The sequence below is a fragment of the Lithobates pipiens genome, unplaced genomic scaffold (assembly GCF_037356315.1).
Source record: "Lithobates pipiens isolate NorthernLeopardFrog02 unplaced genomic scaffold, aLitPip1_a1.2 Scaffold_23, whole genome shotgun sequence".
Taxonomy (NCBI): Eukaryota; Metazoa; Chordata; class Amphibia; order Anura; family Ranidae; genus Lithobates; species Lithobates pipiens.
The window spans coordinates 22,919,476-22,939,956 of NW_027507785.1; the positions used below are offsets into that span (position 1 = coordinate 22,919,476).

The following is a 20,481-nucleotide window of genomic DNA, read 5'->3' on the forward strand; positions in this document are numbered from 1 at the left end:
CCAAGTGTCCATGTGCTGTCATGTCTCAATTGGCTGTCCTGTATCACATGATAAACGTGTCACCAAAGGTTAAAGTTCTTGTATACATTAAACACGTAAGTCCGCCGCGGCGAACGACGGAAAAAGGCGTTCGAACGTGCGGACCGCGAATGTCGGAAATTCGCCGCGAAACGACCGCCGGGCGAAACGTTCGTCCATCACTAAAGAGCAGCGTAGGGTTGGGATTGCAGCTTGCAGTCCAACCTGAAGTAACGGTTCCATCGGCGGGGGGAAACCAGTTGTGGTCGGAGGTAGAATGAAAGCTACAAAATAATACTGGGGGGGGGGAGGGGCGGGGCACACCCTAAAAATGCATTTACATTCAAGATGGTGCTGCTAAAAGACCAACAAACAGTACAAAATAGATTACAGCGCACACATACAAAAAAGAGTTTTAAATTCTGCAAGGCTATTTAAAAATGCCTGAACGTATTTAAAGCGGGAGTCCGCCGGGACTCCGCGTTTTTTTTTTAAAAGCCAGCAGCTACAAATACTGCAGCTGCTGACTTTTAAAATAGTGACACTTACCTGTCCAGCGCGCCCGCGATGTCGGCACCCGAAGCCGATCTCTAGATCGTCTCTCAGGTGCTGCCGCCGCCATCTTGGGTATGGGAATCAGGAAATGGAGCCTTTCGGCTTCATTTCCCGGTTCCCTACTGCGCATGCGCGAGTAGCGCTGCGCAATAAGGACGGTCCCCGCTGCCTCTGGGATCTGTGTGTTTCCCAGCAGGCAGCCGGGCACTTGCGGAAAGGGGCGGGTACTTGCGGAAAGGGGCGTAATCTACGCCCCTTTCCGCAGAGAGCTATCCAGGAAGTGGGTGCAGATACCTGTACTGTACAGGTATCTGCACCCCCCTCTCCCCTGAAAGGTGCCAATTGTGGCGCCGGAGGGGGGGAGGGTTCCGATGAGCGGAAGGTCCACTTTAGGGTGGACTTCCGCTTTAAGAAAAAAATATGGGGGTTTGTTCACACTATATGGTCATATAGTGCTAAGCCCACTTACTGCATCAAAGTGGCCCATTATTAGTGGGTCCTACACCTAGTAATAGAATGAAAGAGGAGGAGTCCCGTTCTCCCACAAAGAGGAGTTTTTGTCTCCCATGGGGGAGTCGCAGGATCTTTCTTTCTATTACTAGTGTAGGACTCACTGATAATGGGGCACTTTGACGCAGGGGCCCGGGACTTTGCTATAATACCATACCGGCCCTTGCACTGCATAGTTCATGGTTGATTTAATGCCTGGTGCACACAATGCGATTATCGAACAAATGATCGACTGTTTTTTTTTGGGGGGGGGTTTTGTATGCTAGTCCCATAGCAAAAAAAAGGGGAGTTTTCTAAAGTTCTCATGCACCAAAATAAACATTTGGAAGGGATGTCATGTGTTGTAGTGTATTTGTATTGGTATTTTCGAATGACAGGTGTACTGCTTAAAACGGAAATCGTACAATCTGTTATCATCCTAGAAAACTTTTCGTGCTTGCCCCATCGGATAATATCAGATGAACTGTGGTGATTGGCTCTCGAAAGCTGTGTATTGAGGATCAGATTATGGTACAATCGCTTCCAAAGCGGTATTTTTCGTACGATTTTCTGATCGTGTGTGCTTGCCATGAAGGAGGATTGTACAATCCGATTGTGTAATGTGTGTGGTCAGCCTTCCATGCCCCTGGCAAAGATATATTAACCATTGTAAACCTGATGAATTTTTATTTTTTTTACTCAACTGCAAAGGAAAAGGCATAATGAGCTAGTATGCACCACAAACTAGCTCATTATGAAATACTTACCTTAGAACGAGGCCCCGACATATGGCCTGATCCACGCCGCGGGAGCCGACATGTTCCCTCAGCGTTTCTTCCAGGTATTGCGGCTCCAGCGATGTGAGTGGCCAGAGCCACGATATCGTCACTCCCGCGCATGCGCGTTGGAGATTTCTTCCCAGCAGGGTCTGTCATCTGCCGGGCTTCCAGCCGAGAATCCCCTGTGCGCATGCGCCGCGGCAGTCACCGGCACATTGCGAGGGGAAAACTTTAAAGTGGTTGTAAAGTCATTTTTTTTTTACTTTTACCTATAGGAAATCCTATAATAAGGCTTACCTGTAGGTAAAAAAAATATCTCCTAAACCTGTATGGTTTAGGAGATATTTTTTTTACCTACAGGTAAGCCTTATTATAGGATTTCCTATAGGTAAAAGTAAAAAAAAAATGACTTTACAACCACTTTAAAGTTTTCAGAATACAATATTTTTCACAATTAAGATGCATAATTAACTTGAAATAGTCCCAAAACATCCTTTGTCCTGTAGATTTCACCCCCCAGCGGTCAGCTTCACTTGTTCCAGTAAAGATTGGAGAGAAATCTGAAAGAGCTGGACTGTCTTTACAAATCTCTGCAGTTCCAGCAGCAGGCCATTGTACACCCAGCCCCTCCTCCTCCTCCTGTCCCCAGCAACCGCTCAGAGTCCCTGGCAACCGGACACTTCCAGGGCTGGACAGAGCGTGTGTGCTGTGCAATGTACAGAGTGGTATGTATCTTCATAGATTATAGTATATTCAGGACATAGAGATCATAATGAATATTGTATGGGGGGGGGGGGGGGATCTATAGAGATCATAATGTATACTGGACATTGTATGGGGGATCTATAGAGATCATAATGTATACTGGACATTGTATGGGGGATCTATAGAGATCATAATATATACTGGACATTATATAGGGAATCTAAAGAAATCATAATGTATACTGGACATTGTATGGGGGGATCTATAGAGATGATAATGTATACTGGACATTGTATGGGGGATCTATTGAGATCATAATGTATAATGGACATTGTATGGGGAGATCTATAGAGATCATACTATATACTGGACATTATATAGTAGGGCTGAAAAGATTAATCGACATCATCGATAATAATCGATAATGAAAATCGTTGTCAACGATTTTCATTATCGATTAGTTGGTCCGCACCATGCGATCCGCGGAGCGGTCCGTGGCTGCGGCCTTAGGAAAGGCCGCGGCTTCGGCTTAGCTCCGGAGCTGGCGGCCATCTTGGCACACCCGGCGGCGGTGTTGTAAATTGTAACCCCGTCACTTCCGGTGCGGCTCCGCCACTGAAACAGCTGACGGCGGCCCTTTAACGCGCATGCGCCACTTCAATGCTATTAACAGCGCATGCGCAGGATATTTCTTTAGCGGCAGAGAAAAAGTATGGACTGAAGCGGGCGGAGACTTACGGGCGGGCGGAGTTGGACAGATAATAACAGAAAAAAGGGGGTTTGCGCTATGGATAAGCTGCAAAAAGGAACGGTGGATATAAGAGGGCTGCCACTACCCCAGGCTCGCAACAAAAAGTTGGAACAGTATACCAATGTTATAAATACAGGTAGTAAAAGCGCTCTACTCTGATGTTTTATAACCCCAGGAAATGTAAAATATACAAAAATTAAAATGAAATTAGTGGGTGTGTTTTTGTAAAATCTGTGCAAAGTGCAATGTGCAAATCTTGTTAATTAGAGGACTAATATTTGCATTATTGTATCTGCACAATTTAAATTCAATTGTGACAAGCGTTCTTTCATATATATATTTTTAATAGTATTGGCTTTTTTATTTAGTCATTGTGCACTCTGAGATATATATTCATCACGTGGTATAATTTATAGATCAACATTTGATAATTGATTCATTTTTACATTGTGCGTTTTTTTTTGTTTTTTTAAATAGGATTTTATCCGATTAATCGATTAATCGAAAAAATAATCGGGCGATTAATCGATTATGGAAATAATCGTTAGTTGCAGCCCTATTATATAGGGAATCTAAAGAAATCATAATGTATAATGGACATTCTATGGGGGGATCTATAGAGATCATAATGTATACTGGACATTGTATGGGGGATCTATAGAGATCATAATGTATACTGGACATTATATAGGGAATCTAAAGAAATCATAATGTATACTGGACATTGTATGGGGGGATACTATATACAATATCCTTGACCTCATTTTCTCTCACCTTTGCACTCCATGCAACCTCTCTAACCATCCATTCCCGCTCTCTGATCACCACCTTATTAGTTTCACTCTCTCCCTCTCCTTTACCTCCTCTCCCTCAAATCGCGTAAAAGTTACCCACAGAAACCTATGTCATCTCAACCCTTCTCTTCTCTACTCTGCTATCGACAACCTCTACGACAAAATCTCACCCTATCCTGCACCAACCTAGCCACTTCTGTCTACCACGCTTCACTTCTAGCCTCACTGGACTCACTGGCCCCCCTCACTACACACAGAATCAAGCCCCGACCCCTTCAACCTTGGCAAACAGATGTTACTAGAAGTCTCAAAAAACAGTCGTGCTCATGAACGCCTGTGGTGTAAAACCAAGTCTCAGAAAGATTTCAACCAATATAAATCTGCCCTCCAAAAATACCTCCAAAAATACAATTCCAGCCTCCTCTCTGCCAAGCAAACCTATTTTATCACTCTCATTAGCAACTTTTCATCCCGTCCCCATCAACTCTTCTCTAACTTCAACTCTCTACTTTGTCCTCCACCGCCTCCACCCGCCAACTCACTCACTGCCCAGGAGATGGCCAATCACTTCAAACAGAAGATTGATACAATTCGCGCAGAGATCTCTACTGTTCCGATACCCTCCACGCTTTACACTTCATGCCCCCAGACACAATCATTACTTCCCTCTTTCAACCCCACCACTATAGACGAAGTTGCTAAACTACTTGATAATGTCCACCTTACCACCTGCCCTCTGGATCCTGTTCCCTCACAAATGCTACGTTCACCAGGGCTCAAGTCCTGCGGGAACGCATAGGAACGGAGTTCCTGTACTTTTTCCACAACAGGAACTCAGTTCCCATTAGCAGCCGTGTCCTGCAAGACTTTGAAGTGTGCGAGCAGTGTGGCAGGTGCTACACCAGCAGCTGCTGACACAGCTCGCAATAGTAAGTGCACACCTGACCATTCAAGCATTTGCAGTAAGGGGCCCCATGACAGCTTCCGCTTCGATCTACCTGTCAATCACAGCTAGCTGACGGGTAGATCAGGTCTAGGTCTAGCTGAGGGGTAGATCAGCTGTTCTGCTCACAGGACATGCAGGGAGAGAGGTGAGGTGAGGGAGGAACATCAGTTTGGTGTGGTAAGCTGAGCACAATACCCGGCAAAGTTTAATGCCAGGAGGGAAGTTTATGTGGAAATATGTGAAGGGTTGGAATAGCAGTGAGTGTGTGTTGGAGCCCTGCAGAGTTTGCAGCCCCCCAAGCTCACATACATCTCCTAAGCAGGAACACATCACTATCTCCCCAAGCATTCTGTCCAGATAATGTGCAGTTCATTTATGACCTTTCCGTTTAACCCTGTGTTATCCAAACTCTGTTCAATGAAAAGTGTAAACTCACCACATAAACACTATATACAAAATAACATTCCCCAATAAAGATCAGACATGATGTTCACATTTGCATGGAAGCACAATTGAATGAATGCTGATTATTCAGAGAATGACTGTATTTATGTTTATTGAGGATTGTTTTTTTTATGTACTAACAGTTAAGCTTCATACACACAATATGAAAATTGGATGAAAAATACCACTTTTGAAGCGTTCGTGCATATGAGCGTATCATTTTTTTATTTTTTTTTATGGTGCGAATCTTGTGTGGGAGTTCCCACACTTTCTTCCCCAGGACTTGACCCCTGACGTTCACCCTCTGGCTCTATACTACACTCTCTAACCCACATCTTCAATCTCTTCCTCTCTTCTGGCATCTTCCCCAACTCTCTAAAACATGCACTTGTCAGACCCATACTTAAAAAGCCCTCACTGGACCCATCCAATCCTAACAACCTACGCCCCATCTCCTTGCTCCCCTTCTTATCCAAACTCCTTCAACGTCTGGTCTACAACCGACTGAGTGTCCACCTCGCTGATAATAGCCTTCTTGATCCCCTTCAGTCTGGATTTCGTCCTCAACACTCCACAGAAACTGCTCTCCTAAAACTAACAATCTACTAACGGCCAAAACCAATCGACATTATTTGGTACTCCTACTCCTGGACCTCTCTGCTGCCTTTGATACGGTTGACCACCCCCTCCTCATCAAAAAACTCTACACCTTTGGTCTCCGTGACTGTACTCTTCACTGGTTCTCTTCCTACTTATCCAACCGCACCTTTACCGTTTCTTACAACTCTACTTCCTCCTCTCTTCTTCCTTTCTCTGTTGGGATCCCCCAAGGTTTTGTTCTTGGACTGCTCCTATTTTCAATCTACACCTCCTCCCGGGTCAACTGATAGCCTCCCACGGCTTCCAATACCACCTTTATGCTGACGACACCCAAATCTATTTCTCTACCCCTCAGCTCACTCCCTCTGTCTCCTCAGGTATCACTAATTTACTATCAGATATATAAGTCTGGATGTCACATCACTTCCTCAAACTCAATCTATCCAAAACCGAACTTGTAATTTTTCCTCCCACATATGCCCCTTTCCCTGATCTCACTGTCAAAATTGATGGCACAACCATAAGCCCCTCCCCAAATGCCAAGGTTCTAGGTGTAGTCCTGGACTCTGACCTCTCCTTCAAGCAACTGTCAATCCCTCCACTGGCTTCCGCTCAACACATCCAATCACTGTCCAAATCCTGCTGCCTCAACCTCCGCAACATCTCCAAAATACGCCTCTTTCTAACCAATGACACAACAAAGCTCTAAATTCACCCGCTGGTTATCTCTCGCCTCGACTACTGAAACTCCCTTCTCATTGACTTACCTCTACATAGTCTAGCACCTCTTCAATCCATCATGAATGCTGCTGCCAGACTCATCCACCTTACCAATCGCTCTGTCTCTGCTACTCCTCTCTGTCAATCCCTCCACTGGCTTCCGCTCGGCCAAAGAATTAAATTCAAAATACTAACAACTACGTACAAAGCCATCCATAATTTCGCCCCCAGCTACATCACTAGCTTAGTCTCTAAATACCAACCTAATCGTTCTCTTCTTCCTCTAAAGACCTCCTGCTCTCTAGCTCCCTCATCACCTCCTCCCATACTCGCCTCCAGGACTTTTCCAAAGCCTCTCCAATCCTATGGAATGCCCTACCCCAATCTGTCCACCTGTCTCCTACTTTATTAGCTTTTTGGCAATCCCTGGAAACCCTTCTCTTCAGAGAAGCCTACCCTACCCACACCTAACAACTGTATTTTCATTTTCTCCATCAGCTCATCCCCCACAGTTATTACCTTTTTGTTTCAACTTGACCCTCCCTTCTAGATTGTAAGCTCTAACAAGCAGGGCCCTCTGATCCCTCCTGCATTGATTTATAATTGTAACTGTACTGTCTGCCCTCATGTTGTAAAGCGCTGCGCAAACTGTTGGCGCTATATAAATCCTGTATAATAATACTGGACATTGTATGGGGGATCTATAGAGATCATACTATTTACAGGACATTGTATGGGGGATCTATAGAGATCATACTATTTACAGGACATTGTATGGGGGATCTATAGAGATCATACTTTATACAGGACATTGTATGGGGGATCTATAGAGATCATACTATATACTGGACATTGTATGGGTTATCTATAGAGATCATACTATATACAGGACATTGTATGGGGGATCTATAGAGATCATACTTTATACAGGACATTGTATGGGGGATCTATAGAGATCATACTATATACTGGTCATTGTATGGGGGATCTATAGAGATCATAATATATACTGGACATTGTATGGGGGATCTATAGAGATTATACAATATACTGGACATTGTATGAAGGATCTATAGAGATTATACTATATACAGGACATTTTATGGGGATCTATCGAGATTATACTATATACTGGGCATTGTATGGAGGATCTATAGAGATTATATTGTATTCTGGACATTGTATAGGCTAGAGGCATATGTAGATATTGTGGTATATACAGAGTATGATATAAAGATTATACTGTATACGGTAACATGTAATGGCATAGGAGGGAACCATAGATCTTATACCGTATACAGGGTATACAGCATACAGATTATACTGAGACTCATATGGGGACCTATAGAGATAACATCATATACAGTTCAGAGACCTGTCTAGTGGTTGTATTATATATAAGAGATCCCTATGTGCAGGGTACATACTCTATGTTCCTCTCATACTCTCTGGCAGGTCTGGCTCCAGGATGTGATCTGTGCACCAAGAAAAGATTCCTCCCATAATTCTGCACAGCAGGGGATCGGTAAGTATTGGACCCTGTCTTCATAATAGGAAGGGTATATCTGTTTATCTGGCTGGATGTGGTGTGACAATCCTGCGTAAGTGAGCGACAATATTTATTTCTGCTAAAATTCTGATTGGGAACATATGGGGGAAGAAGGGACGCATGGCGAGGTGAGGGGACATTGTTATATGTGACACATGGGGAGGTAAGGGGACTGTGTGCGTGATACATGGGTGGGTGATGGGAAAATATTGTGTGAAACATTGAGGATGTGAGGAGATGGTATTATGTGTGACACGAGGATACGTTATTATGTGTGACATATGGGGAGGTGAGGGGACATTATTATGTGTGACTCATGGAGACGTGAGGGGACGTTAATATGTGTGACACACGGGGAGGTAATGGGACGTTATTTTGTTTGACACATGGGGATATGAGGCAGCATTATTATATGTGTCACATTGGGATGTGAGGGGACATTATTATGTGTGGCACACGGGGAGGTAAGGGGACATTATTTTGCTTGACATATGGGGATATGAGGGAACCTTATTATATGTGACACATGGGGATGTGGCGGGTCACGAGATGTTATTATGTGCAGCACATGGGGAGGTGAGGGGATATTTTTATGTGTTACACGAGGAGGTAAGGTGGTGTTATTATGTGTAACATGGGAATGTGAGGGGACATTATTATGTGTGACGCAGGGAGGTGAGGAGACATTGTTATGTGTGACACATGGGGAGGTGAGCGGACATTATAATGTGCGACTCATGGAAACGTAAGGGGACATTATAATGTGTGACACACGGCGAGGTGAGGGAACGTTATTTTGGATGTTGGTTGGTTTCAGATTCCTGTGACCAAATGTCTATCCTTCCAGGCTTCTCCACTTTACACTGATATCATGGAAGATCCAACCAGATCCCCTGGAACCAGATTCCCCCCACTTCCTCGCTACATCACCCAACCTCAGCCAGGTAACCAACCCTCCAATCACCCTTATCGCTGTCTGTTTATACTGTCAGTGAGGCCGGCCACAGATGCAGAAACCCCATTGATCTGGTGGCATGGCCGATTCTGAATTGAATTTACATTGTTGGACACACAGCATAGTCACCAAAGATCAGTCTGGGAATGCTCTAGTGTGTTGGAATTACTCTGTAACTGCTCCATCCTGCACAATGCCATCTGGATGATTGAGATTCTGATCAACAACCAAAGTCCTAAAAAAAAATAAAAGTTCCAGGGGCCTGTGAAATATGAAGCTGCCTGATCTCCAACCCTGTTTTGATTATGCATGCATCTTATGTTTCTTCACAGTTTCTTTATTTTGATTTGACCACAAAGTAGACATGCAGCCATATGTTCCCCTGCACTGGGTTCCTGGGACAGAAAATCTGCTATGCCCATTATGAAGGCCTCCCACCATCCCTGTGCTGAGTTCCCAGGTCTGCACAACTGTTGTGCCCATTATGAGGGGTTCCCACCATCCCGGTGCTGAGTTCCCAGGTCTGCACAACTGTTGTGCCCATTATGATGGGTTCCCACCATCCATGTGTTAATTTCCCAGGTCTGTACATCTCCTGAGCCCATTAGGAGGGGTTCCCATCATCCCTGAACTGAGTTCCTAGGACTGTACACCTGCTATGCCAATAGGAGGGGTTCCCACCATCCCTGTGTTGAGTTCCCAGGTCTGTACGTCTGCTGTGCCCATTTTGAGGTGTTCCCATCATCCCTGAACTGAGTTCCCAGGAGTGTACACCTGCTGTGCCAATAGGAGGGGTTTCCACAATCCCTGTCCTGAGTTCCCAGGTTTGTACACCTGCTGTGCCAATTTTGAGGGGTTCCCACCATCCCTGTGCTTAGTTCCTGGGTCTGTGCTGGGTCCTGGGTCTGTACCTGCTGTGCCCATTTTGAGAGGTTCCCACAATCCCTGCTGGATTTTCACACTTCAAGATGCGTGGACAGGATTTGATCCAGAACTGTGGTGGGAGTCCTCCGCACATATACAGCAGTAGTGGATGGCTCTGTCACCTGTGTTTTTCTTGATCTTTTCTCTCTGACCATACCCTCACAATGTCTTTGTGTTTTTCTTTCAGGTGTTGGCGATGGTGGTGTCCAGTCTCCTTCAGGTCACAGTCAGTCTACAGCATTAATTCCTGCTGAACATTTGTATTGTCATCTGTCAGAACTTCGCTCATCCTCCAGTCATGTCTCATCTGCCTATGTGTCTCAGGTGGCCGGTGAAGTGGTCCACTTCATCAGTGGCTCCCCTCTGGAGTTTGATCGCAGCTGGTGGCTGCAGCTGGTGGACATCCTCAAGCTCCTCCAGCCATTGAGGGAATTTTTGTCTGATGATCGCGGAATCCTCCTGCCGGCCCTGGAGAGAGTCCATCGACAGTATGAAGAACACCGGAGCATGCTCAGTGACCTGGACATATCTGGCGCTCTGGCCGCTGCCTTCCCCCTGGACCGCTCCACATTGTTTAAACTTCCCAAAGACCTGGAGAAGCTCTTCCAACCGCAACCCCCAGCTGTCCTCCTTCGAGACCTGCCACTCTACCTGGCCAGTGTGGGGACAGAGCTTGCCACTTCTGAGTCCATATGGCGCCACAACCCGGGAAGCACTTCCATGGCGCTACGAACCAACCTACCTGTAGAGGTGTTTCCAGATATTGCACTGAGGTCATTATGGTGAGTGACCATGTGATCTGTTCCACACGTCATCTACATTCATCACTATCATCTCCTGCACTTATGTGCAAGTCCTCATTCACATGAGCATACTGCAGCGTAGGCATGTGTGAGGGCCATGTTTGCCCACACAGGGATGTACTGGGGTTCCATACATCCCTATGCAGGCAGTCCCATTTGTGCCAATTGGGACTCAACAGTTGCACGGACACAGCCACTGCTCCAAATTTGACAGATGTGCATGGGGAAAGACCCCGAAAGCAGACAGTATTCATTTGGGGCCATCCACCTGCATGGCTGTCTAATTAGGAGCAATTGCATTGAAAAAAAGGGCATCCAAGAGGTGCTGAGACTTTTATATGCTTGGATTCACCTCTTCTTCTGCATCGCCATGACCCTGTAAACATTCCAACCCACTTGACACTCTGGGTTCAGACATCTTCCACCACACCTTTAAATGCAACACGTCACACAAGTCAAATATGTTTATATTAAGTACGTTTTTACTGGAGTAAGTAATGTGGTATTGATACACAGAAGAGGGGTATTGATGCTGGATAACAGTCCAGACTCGGGAGAATAATTTCCCTAAAAGACAGCTTAATACATTTCAACAGCACAAAAACACAATTTACATATATATACAATGAATTACCACTTGAAGTATAGCCTATGAAGGCAGTAAAAGGTTAGTAATCTAGGCCAGGCAGTCTCACACTAAAGGGGAACCCCAGGCCGGCCTATTCAACCTTTATATCCTAATGAGAGATCAGAAGAAATAGGGGAGAGAATAGGGCCCTTTAAATGGTAATAACAGCAGTGTCCAAGATGCTGATCTGATAGTCTTCAACGGAAGTTGGAGCTCATTAGATTGTACCCAATTAGGCACAATGGTGTGGTAATAGCCAAAGAGCTTACACAGGCTAGTGATATTCCGTGAAGTGATTTTAAGTAAAGGTGTCTATGTACAGTGTTCCAACCAGTAATGCAATAAAGTGTTCCCAAGTTAAAGGTGTCTGTACACAGTGTTCAGATAAAGTAGCAAGGAAGGGTTGCAAAGAATTGGCAATTGCCCTCTGACCAGTGACCAGACCAGCTTACACCTTGCAGACAACGATCATGGAAGAGACGTCCTTCAGCGAAACGACCAGCGATAGCCCACGGCTGATGGATTCGGATGAACATAGTGTAGATCTGCTGGGTGGGTGCCACGTGGATGTCCGACGAACAGCAGGCAGGCTTAGGCCCTCCGGTGGCCGTGTTGGAATCACTCGATCACCACATGATAGGCTGCAGTCTCTCTCCCCGCACAGGGAGATCTGCGCACAGTAAGGCCCAGGAAGAAGAGAGCGCAGCGCGAATCCCCGGACCCTTTTATAGTTCCTCCCAGGAGTCTCTTCGGTTGTAGCAAGGATCCCTCGGATGTGTAGTCCAGATGTCATGTCACACAAAAGAAACGCCGGTCTGAAAGACTACTGATCCCACAATCCATTCTGGTCAGGCTCACAGATGTGATGACAGTGACTGGCACCCAGCACTAGAGGAATATGTCTATAGGTGAAGAATGATGGAGAATTGCACCATATTATGACTGTAGTCCACATAAAAAAAAACATTTGAAGAGCCCACGGACTCAGGTTAGGCTGCTCACAACAGACATGGCTACCCTCCAGTGGGTACTCCAACAGGTTGCCAGAAAAAGAAGTGCACATATGAAAGGAGCGACATACCAAAAGATAAAAGAATCCAAATTAATTTATTGCTATTTTGCTAAAAGACAGCAATGCGTTTAAGGGATCAAAGGAACTCCCTCTTCATCAGGGCTCAAGGCTTTTCTGTTTGAATCTGTGCAGGGAAGCTGATTAATATATACAAAGTAAGTGCAGCCCTAATAAAATAACAACGTAGCTAAATTTTCTAATTTTCAAGTGAAAAAAATATATAAAAAGAAAAAAAAGGAAGAGTCCCAGTGAAAACTTCAGTCCATGAATAGAGAATAAAACAGACATCCATTCATGTGAGATATTGGTGGCAAATTGCAAAGATTGAAATAGTGAAAAATCCTACTACGAATGTGCATTCAACTCCACACCCAAGTGAGTAAGTAGCCTTCTTACCAGCTATTCGTGACAACTGAAACAGTAGTCTCACCCAGCACAGGGAAATCAGTCTCCCAAGACCCTTAAAGATGTCTGGAACCACAGCTAGGATGATACCACTCAAAAAATATTCAAGAAAATGTTCCTATAGTGCAGTTCTTTATAAAAATGAATTTAATATAATAAGTGGGTTGCACTTACAAGATGTAAAACGTTCAAAGGCGATACAGCAATGTGTCCCGTAATGAAGACTGTGGCGTCTCCTCTGGCTTCCCTTCACTTCCTAATTAGTTTGCCCATCAACGTCCTGGGATGAAAAAAAAACGTGATGACGTCACCATCATAGGCTCCACTCTATGCGTTTCGTCACTATCGGACGTGGTCTGGGGATTGGCCACGCCAGGGAAGCTGATTGCTGAATTAGGATTCCTGGCCAGCAGTATCTGCATCAGCAGTCAAAATAAGAAAGAGAGAGCAACAGCTGTCTTTGTGCAGGCGCTGCATCCCAATTGACATGAATAGGACTGCCTGCACGGGACACCAGTACATCCCCATGTGGGCAAGCGGGCCTTGCATGGGTGTACACTCTAGTTTGCCTGTGTGAATTAAACCTTTTCATTAATATTTTGTTAAACACTGCGTGGCAGAGCTATGGTAGTCTCAGAACTGGATGGAAAACAAAACAGCAAAATGTTTACAATACTGTTTATGCATTTTAACTATGTATTTATCTGTTTGCCTTGAGTTCAGGTTTTAACTGGACTGGTTCTGCAATGTTGAAGGTGTTTAGAGCACGGATTTGGAGGAGCACAGAGAGTAATTGGAAACATGGGGAGCCCTTGCAGGAGAGACACTGAGACACAAGGGAAGGGGTACTTGGCACAGAGGCCACTGGAGGCGATAAGGGGGGTGTCATGTCAGTTTAGGTGTACTGACACATTGCTTGAATGCCAAGCCATGTATCCCCAGCAGTGATGTAAGTAACTCAGTTAAAATAAACAGAGTTACTTAACGCAGTTACTTTAGAGGGTAACAAGTAATCTAACTGATTACTCTTCCCCTCATGGTAACTCAGTTTCCATTACTTGGGCGGCGTTACGGCAATTACATCTACCACCCTGGGAGGCCCGCCGTGGCCGCGCTGCCTGGCCGTTCGTTCCGCCGAGGGGAGGGGGCTTTCGCCCGCTGAGCTGAGAAGAGACTGAGAATCAGAGAGACTGTCTGGACCGCCCCATCCTACCCCGTCTATCCAGAGAGAGAGAATGTAGGGAGGAGGGGGCAGACACTGAAAAATGAAGTCAGCTGACATCAATCGAATGAAGGGGAGGGTCTCTCTCTCTCCCCATGAGAAAAGGCATCCCTGGAGGCATTCAAGTAAGTGACTGTCTGATGATTCGAATAGCAGTGCAATCGATCCATCCCAAGTCCTCCACCACCTCTGCTTCTTACTGATCCCATCCCTACCCACCCACCATCACTTCTACAACAGAGGTGATGGGGGGGGGGGGGGATAGGGTAGGGATGAGATCAGTGGTGGTGGCGGATGGGATCAGTAAGAGGCAGAGGTGGTGGTGGGAGAGGATGGCACCACCACCGCTGCCACCCCCCCAAGTACCACCGCTGCCTGCCACCCCCCCAAGTACCACCGCTGCCTGCCACCCCCCCAAGTACCACCGCTGCCACCCCTCCATGTACTGTACACTACTGCCACCCCCTCCAAGTACACCACCACCACTGCCACCCCCCCAAGTACCACCTCTGCCTGCCACCCTCCCCAAGTACACCACCGCTGCCACCCCCCAAGTACCACCGCTGCCACCCACCCAAGTACCACCAATGCCACCCCCTAAGTACTGTACACCACCACCACTGCCACCCCCATGTAGCACCGCTGCCACCCCTCAAGTACCACCGCTGCCACCCCCCTCAAGTACCACCGCTGCCACCCCTGTCACAGTTACTTTGCTGAGTAACTAATTACTTTTCCAATGTAGTAACCGAGTTACTAACGCAATTACTTTTTGGGAGAAGCAATTTGTAACTTAACTAATTACTTTTTTAAAGTAAGATGACCAACACTAGTCCCCAGACCTCTCATTTACAGTTTCATTATTTATACAAGTAGCTTACTTGACTCCATGATCCTGACATTCATTAGAACTGAGAAAGCTACTAGGATGAGCAGCGAAATGTCTTCAACATCACAGAACAAGTCTACTCAAATGTGACCACTAATTCAATGTGATTACTATTAGCGCTCATTCATAAATGTGGTAGCCCTCTCTGAACAGCAGTCTGCAGTTGATCACTTTTCAAAAATGTTTGACATGTGGTGAGAAGGCGATATGTCACCACCTGTTTTCCCTGTAAATGCTGAACCACCATGCATACGTCACACGCAATTGTGGGGTGGTCCTGTGCGCTTAAAGTGGAACTAAATCCACAGTTACATTAAAGGCATGACCTGAAGAATAAGGCTTCTTTCACACTGAGCCGCGGGAGGGGGGGGGGCATCGGCGGCTTTACCGTCATTTTAGTGGTGCTATTTGGGCACTAGCAGGGCAGTTTTAACCCCCCACTAGCGGCCGTAAAGGGGTTAAATCCGCCCGCAAAATGCTGCCGGATCGGCGTTTTGCCGGCAGTATCGCAGCGCTGCCCCATTGATTTAAATGGGGAGGAGCGGTGAGTTCACCGCTTCTTCACCGCTCCAAATAAGCTGTTATTTTTATTTTATTTTTGTGACGCCCTGCCAGCGCACCGCTCCAGTGGGAAAGCCCGAGGGCTTTCACACTGGAGTGAGAGGAGACCCTTTTTCAGGTGCTTTACAGGCGCTATTTTTAGTGCTGTAGCGCCTGAAAAATGCTGGCAGTGTGAAAGGGGTCTAACTGTTACGGTTCCTAGTGTGCTTATGTTGGATCTCAAACTAAGACCCCTTTCACACTTGGGCGCTTTTCAGGCATTTTAGCGCTAAAAACAGCGCCTGAAAAGCGCCTCTCAAGCCACCCCAGTGTGAAAGCCAGAGTGCTTTCACACTGGAGCGGTGCGCTTGCAGGACACAAAAACAAGTCCTACAAGCAGAATCTTTGGGGCGATGCGGGAGCGCTGTATACACCGCTCCTAAACTGCCCCTGCCCAATTAAATGAATGGGCAGCGCTGCCAAAAACGCCTGCAAAGCAATCAGGCAGGGCCGAAAGGCGGGCACTAGTAACCCTTTCTTCAGCTGCTAGCGGTGGTTAAAAACACCCCGCAAGCGGCCGAATAGTGCCATGTGCATCACCATGGCAACTGCAGATCAAGCAGAGGCTAAGAGCGAAGCTACCATGGCTGTAATGGATAGAAGAGTATTGCATCGCTTTAAGGCCCCATTCATGCCTCCGCATTTTGTAGAAATTTTGTAGAAAAAAATCAAGTCACCAGAAGCCAAAAATGTTCTGGAGCTTTTTTTGTTGCTCGAATTGGGCAGATTGGTTGGCTTTTGAAGCCTTTGTTGTACCTTAGAAATGCATGGAAATGCTTGATTTGAGCGTTTTTTTTTTTGTTTGTTTTTTAACATTTTGTCACACATTTTTCAGTGTTTTTCTTTTCAAATGCAACAATTAAATGAAAATAAATAAATAATAAATACAATAAATTAATAATATAAATAAAAAACGTAACCCTAATAATAACCCCTAATCCTAACCCCAAACCCTAATATTAACCCCTAACCCTAATCCTAAACCATATATTAACCCTAATCTTAAATCCTAACTCCTAATCCTAACCCTAATATTAACCCCTAACTCCAAATCCTAACCCTAATATTAACCCCTAACTCCTAATCCTAAACCCTAACTCCTAACTCCTTATCCTAACCCTAATATTAACCCCTAATCCTAAACCCTAACTACTTATCCTAACCTTAATATTAACCCCTAACCCTAATATTAATCCCTAACCCTAACTCCTTACCCTAACTCTAATCCTAAACCTTAACCCCCAATCCTAAACCCTAACGCCTAATCCTCACCCTAATATTAACCCCTAATCCTAAATGCTAACCCCTGATCCTAACCCTAATCCTAAACCCTAACTCCTAATCTTAACCCTAATATTAACCCCTAAACCCAATCTTAACCCCTAATCTTAACCCCTAACCCTAATATTAACCCCTAACCTTAATCCTAAATCCTAACCCCTAATCTTAATCCCTAATATTAACCCCTAATCCTAAACCCTAACTCCTAATTCTAACACTAATATTAACCCCTAATCCTAAACGCTAACCCTTGATCCTAACCCTAATCCTAAACCCTAACTCCTAATCCTAAACCCTAATATTAACCCCTAAACCCAATCTTAACCCCTAATCTTAACCCCTAACCCTAATGTTAACCCCTAACCTTAATCCTAAATCCTAACCCCTAAACTTAATCCCTAATATTAACCCCTAACCCTAATCCTAAACCCTAACTCCTAATCTTAACCCTAATCTTAACCCCTAAACCCAATCTTAACCCCTAATCTTAACCCCTAACCCTAATATTAACCCCTAACCTTAATCCTAAATCCTAACCCCTAAACTTAATCCCTAATATTAACCCCTAACCCTAATCCTAAACCCTAACTCCTAATCTTAACCCTAATATTAACCCCTAAACCCAATCTTAACCCCTAATCTTAACCCCTAACCCTAATATTAACCCCTAACCTTAATCCTAAATCCTAACCCCTAATTATAATCCCTAATATTAACCCCTAACCCTAATCCTAAACCCTAACTCCTAATTCTAACCCTAATATTAACCCCTAATCCTAAACGCTAACCCCTGATCCTAACCCTAATCCTAAACCCTAACTCCTAATCCTAACCCTAATATTAACCCCTGGCCCCAATCCTAAACCCTAACCCCTAATCTTAACCCCTAACCGTAATATTAACCCCTAACTTTAATCCTAATCCTAACCCCTAACCCTAATAACCTCTAATCCTAACTCCTAATCCTAACTCCTAACCCTAGTATTAACCCCTAAACCTAATCCTAAACCCTAACTCCTAATCCTAAACCATAACACTAATATTAACCCCTAACCTTAATATTAACCACTAATCTTAACCCTAATATTGATCCCTAATCCTAGCACCTAACCCTAATATTGACCCTTAACCCTAATATTAACCCCTTATCCTAAACCCTAATATTGACCCCCCTAATCCTAATCCTAACCCTAATATTAACCCCTAACTCCTAATACTAACCCTATTAATGCCTAACCATAATCCTAAACCCTAACTCATACAGTATCATGAAAAGTATTCATACCCCTTGACATTTTTCACATTTTGTCATGTTACAACCAAAAACTTAAAGGTATTTTACTGGGATTTTCTGTGATAGACCAACACAAAGTGGCACATAATTGTGAAGTGGAAGGAAAATGATAAATGGTTTTCAAATATTTTTACAAATAAAAAAATTAAAAGTGTGGCGTGCATTTGTATTCAGCCCCCTTCACTCTGATACTCCATAACTAAAATCTAGTGGAACCAATTGCCTTCAGAAGACACCTAATTAGTAAATTGAGTCCACCTGTGTGTAATTTAATCTCAGTATAAATACAGCTGTTCTGTGAAGCCCTCAATGGAGAGCATTAATTAGAGAAGCAGCCAAGGGGCCCATGGTAACTCTGGAGGAGCTGCAGAGATCCACAGCTCAGGTGGGAGAATCTGTCCACAGGACAACTATTAGTCGTGCTCTCCACAAATCTGACCTTTATGGAAGAGTGGCAAGAAGAAAGACCTTGTAGAAAGAAAGCCATGAGAAGTCCTGTTTGCAGTTTACGAGAAGCCATGTGGACGACACAGCAAAGATATGGAAGAAGGTGCTCTGGCCAGATAAGACCAAAATTGAACTTCTAGATGGATGTTTTCACCATAGCAGAACATAATAGTAAGTTGCCAGGTTTGTTAGAAAATCTTAGTGAACAAACAGCATCATAAAGGCCAAGGAACACACCAGACAGGTCAGGGATAAAGTTGTGGAGAAGTTTAAAGCAGGGTTAGGTTATAAAAAAATATCCCAAGCTTTGAACATCTCATGGAGCTCTGTTCAATCCATCATCCAAAAATGGAAAGAGTATGGCACAATTGCAAACCTACCAAGACATGGCCGTCCACCTAAACTGCCTTCAGAAGACACCTAATTAGTAAATAGAGTCCACCTGTGTGTAATTGAATCTCAGTATAAATACAGCTGTTCTGTGAAGCCCTCAATGGAGAGCATTCATCAGAGAAGCAGCCAAGAGGTCCATGGTAACTCTGGAGGAGCTGCAGAGATCCACAGCTCAGGTGGGAGAATTTGTCCACAGGACAACTATTAGTTGTGCACTCCACAAATCTGGCCTTTATGGAAGAGTGGCAAGAAGAAAGCCATAAGAAGTCCCGTTTGCAGTTTGCGAGAAGCCATGTGGGAGACACAGCAAACATGTGGAAGAAGGTGCTTTAGTCAGATGAGACCAAAATTGAACTTTTTGGCCTAAACGCAAAACGCTATGCATGGTGACAGGGGCAGGGTAGCTGGTCAGAGTTGATGGGAAGATGGATGGAGCCAAATACAGGGCAACCTTAGAAAAAAAACCTGTTAGAATCTGCAAAAGACTTGAGACTGGGGCGGAGGTTCAGCTTCCAGCAGGACAGCGACCCCAAAGATGCAGCCAGAGCTACAATGGAATGGTTTAGATCAAAGTATATTTATGTTTTAGAATAGCCCAGTCAAAGTCCAGACCTAAATCCAATTGAGAATCTGTGGCAAGACTTGAAATTGCTGTTCACAGATACTCTTCATCCAATCTGACAGAGCTTGAGCGATTTTGCTAAGAAAAATGGGCAAAAATGTTCCTCTCTAGATGTGCAAAGCTGGTAGAGACATCCCCAAAAAGACTTGCAGCTGTAATTGCAGAGAAAGGTGATTCTACAAAGTATTGACTCAGGGGTGCGCCATACAAATGCCCCCCTCCCCCCACTTTTCACTTTTTTTTCTATTTTTAAAATGATGAAAACCATTTAACATTTTCCTTACACGTCACAATTATGTGCCACTTTGTGCTGATCTATCACATAAAATCCCAATAAAATACATTTACATTTTTGGTTGTAACATAACAAAATGTGGAAAATTTCAAGGGGTATGAATACTCTTTCAATGCACTGTATTCTGGTGTCTCTCTCATGTATCAGTTGTCTTCTTTACTCTCTACACCAACTCTGTCTGCATATTCTGCTGCCTCTTGCTGTTTTCAGTTGTCCATCTGACTCTGTACATTGACTGTCTCTCTCCATTTCTGGTTGTCCAGCAGACTCTGTACATTGACTGACTGTCTCTATGTTTTGT

General features: G+C 44.7%; 1 protein-coding gene across 2 annotated transcripts in view; it reads left to right on the plus strand.

Moving 5' to 3' along the window:
* The first annotated feature begins 2,505 nt into the window (after positions 1–2,505).
* The window catches only part of DNHD1 (dynein heavy chain domain 1), a 173,804-nt gene continuing 155,828 nt past the window's right edge, over positions 2,506–20,481 (plus strand). For both annotated transcript variants that reach the window (XM_077451307.1, XM_077451308.1), the window contains exons 1-4: positions 2,506–2,566; positions 8,257–8,326; positions 9,198–9,294; positions 10,417–11,011. In XM_077451307.1, the coding sequence (XP_077307433.1) occupies positions 9,222–9,294; positions 10,417–11,011 (668 nt within the window). In that variant the 5' untranslated portion in view covers positions 2,506–2,566; positions 8,257–8,326; positions 9,198–9,221. The remainder of the gene's footprint in view (positions 2,567–8,256; positions 8,327–9,197; positions 9,295–10,416; positions 11,012–20,481) is intronic.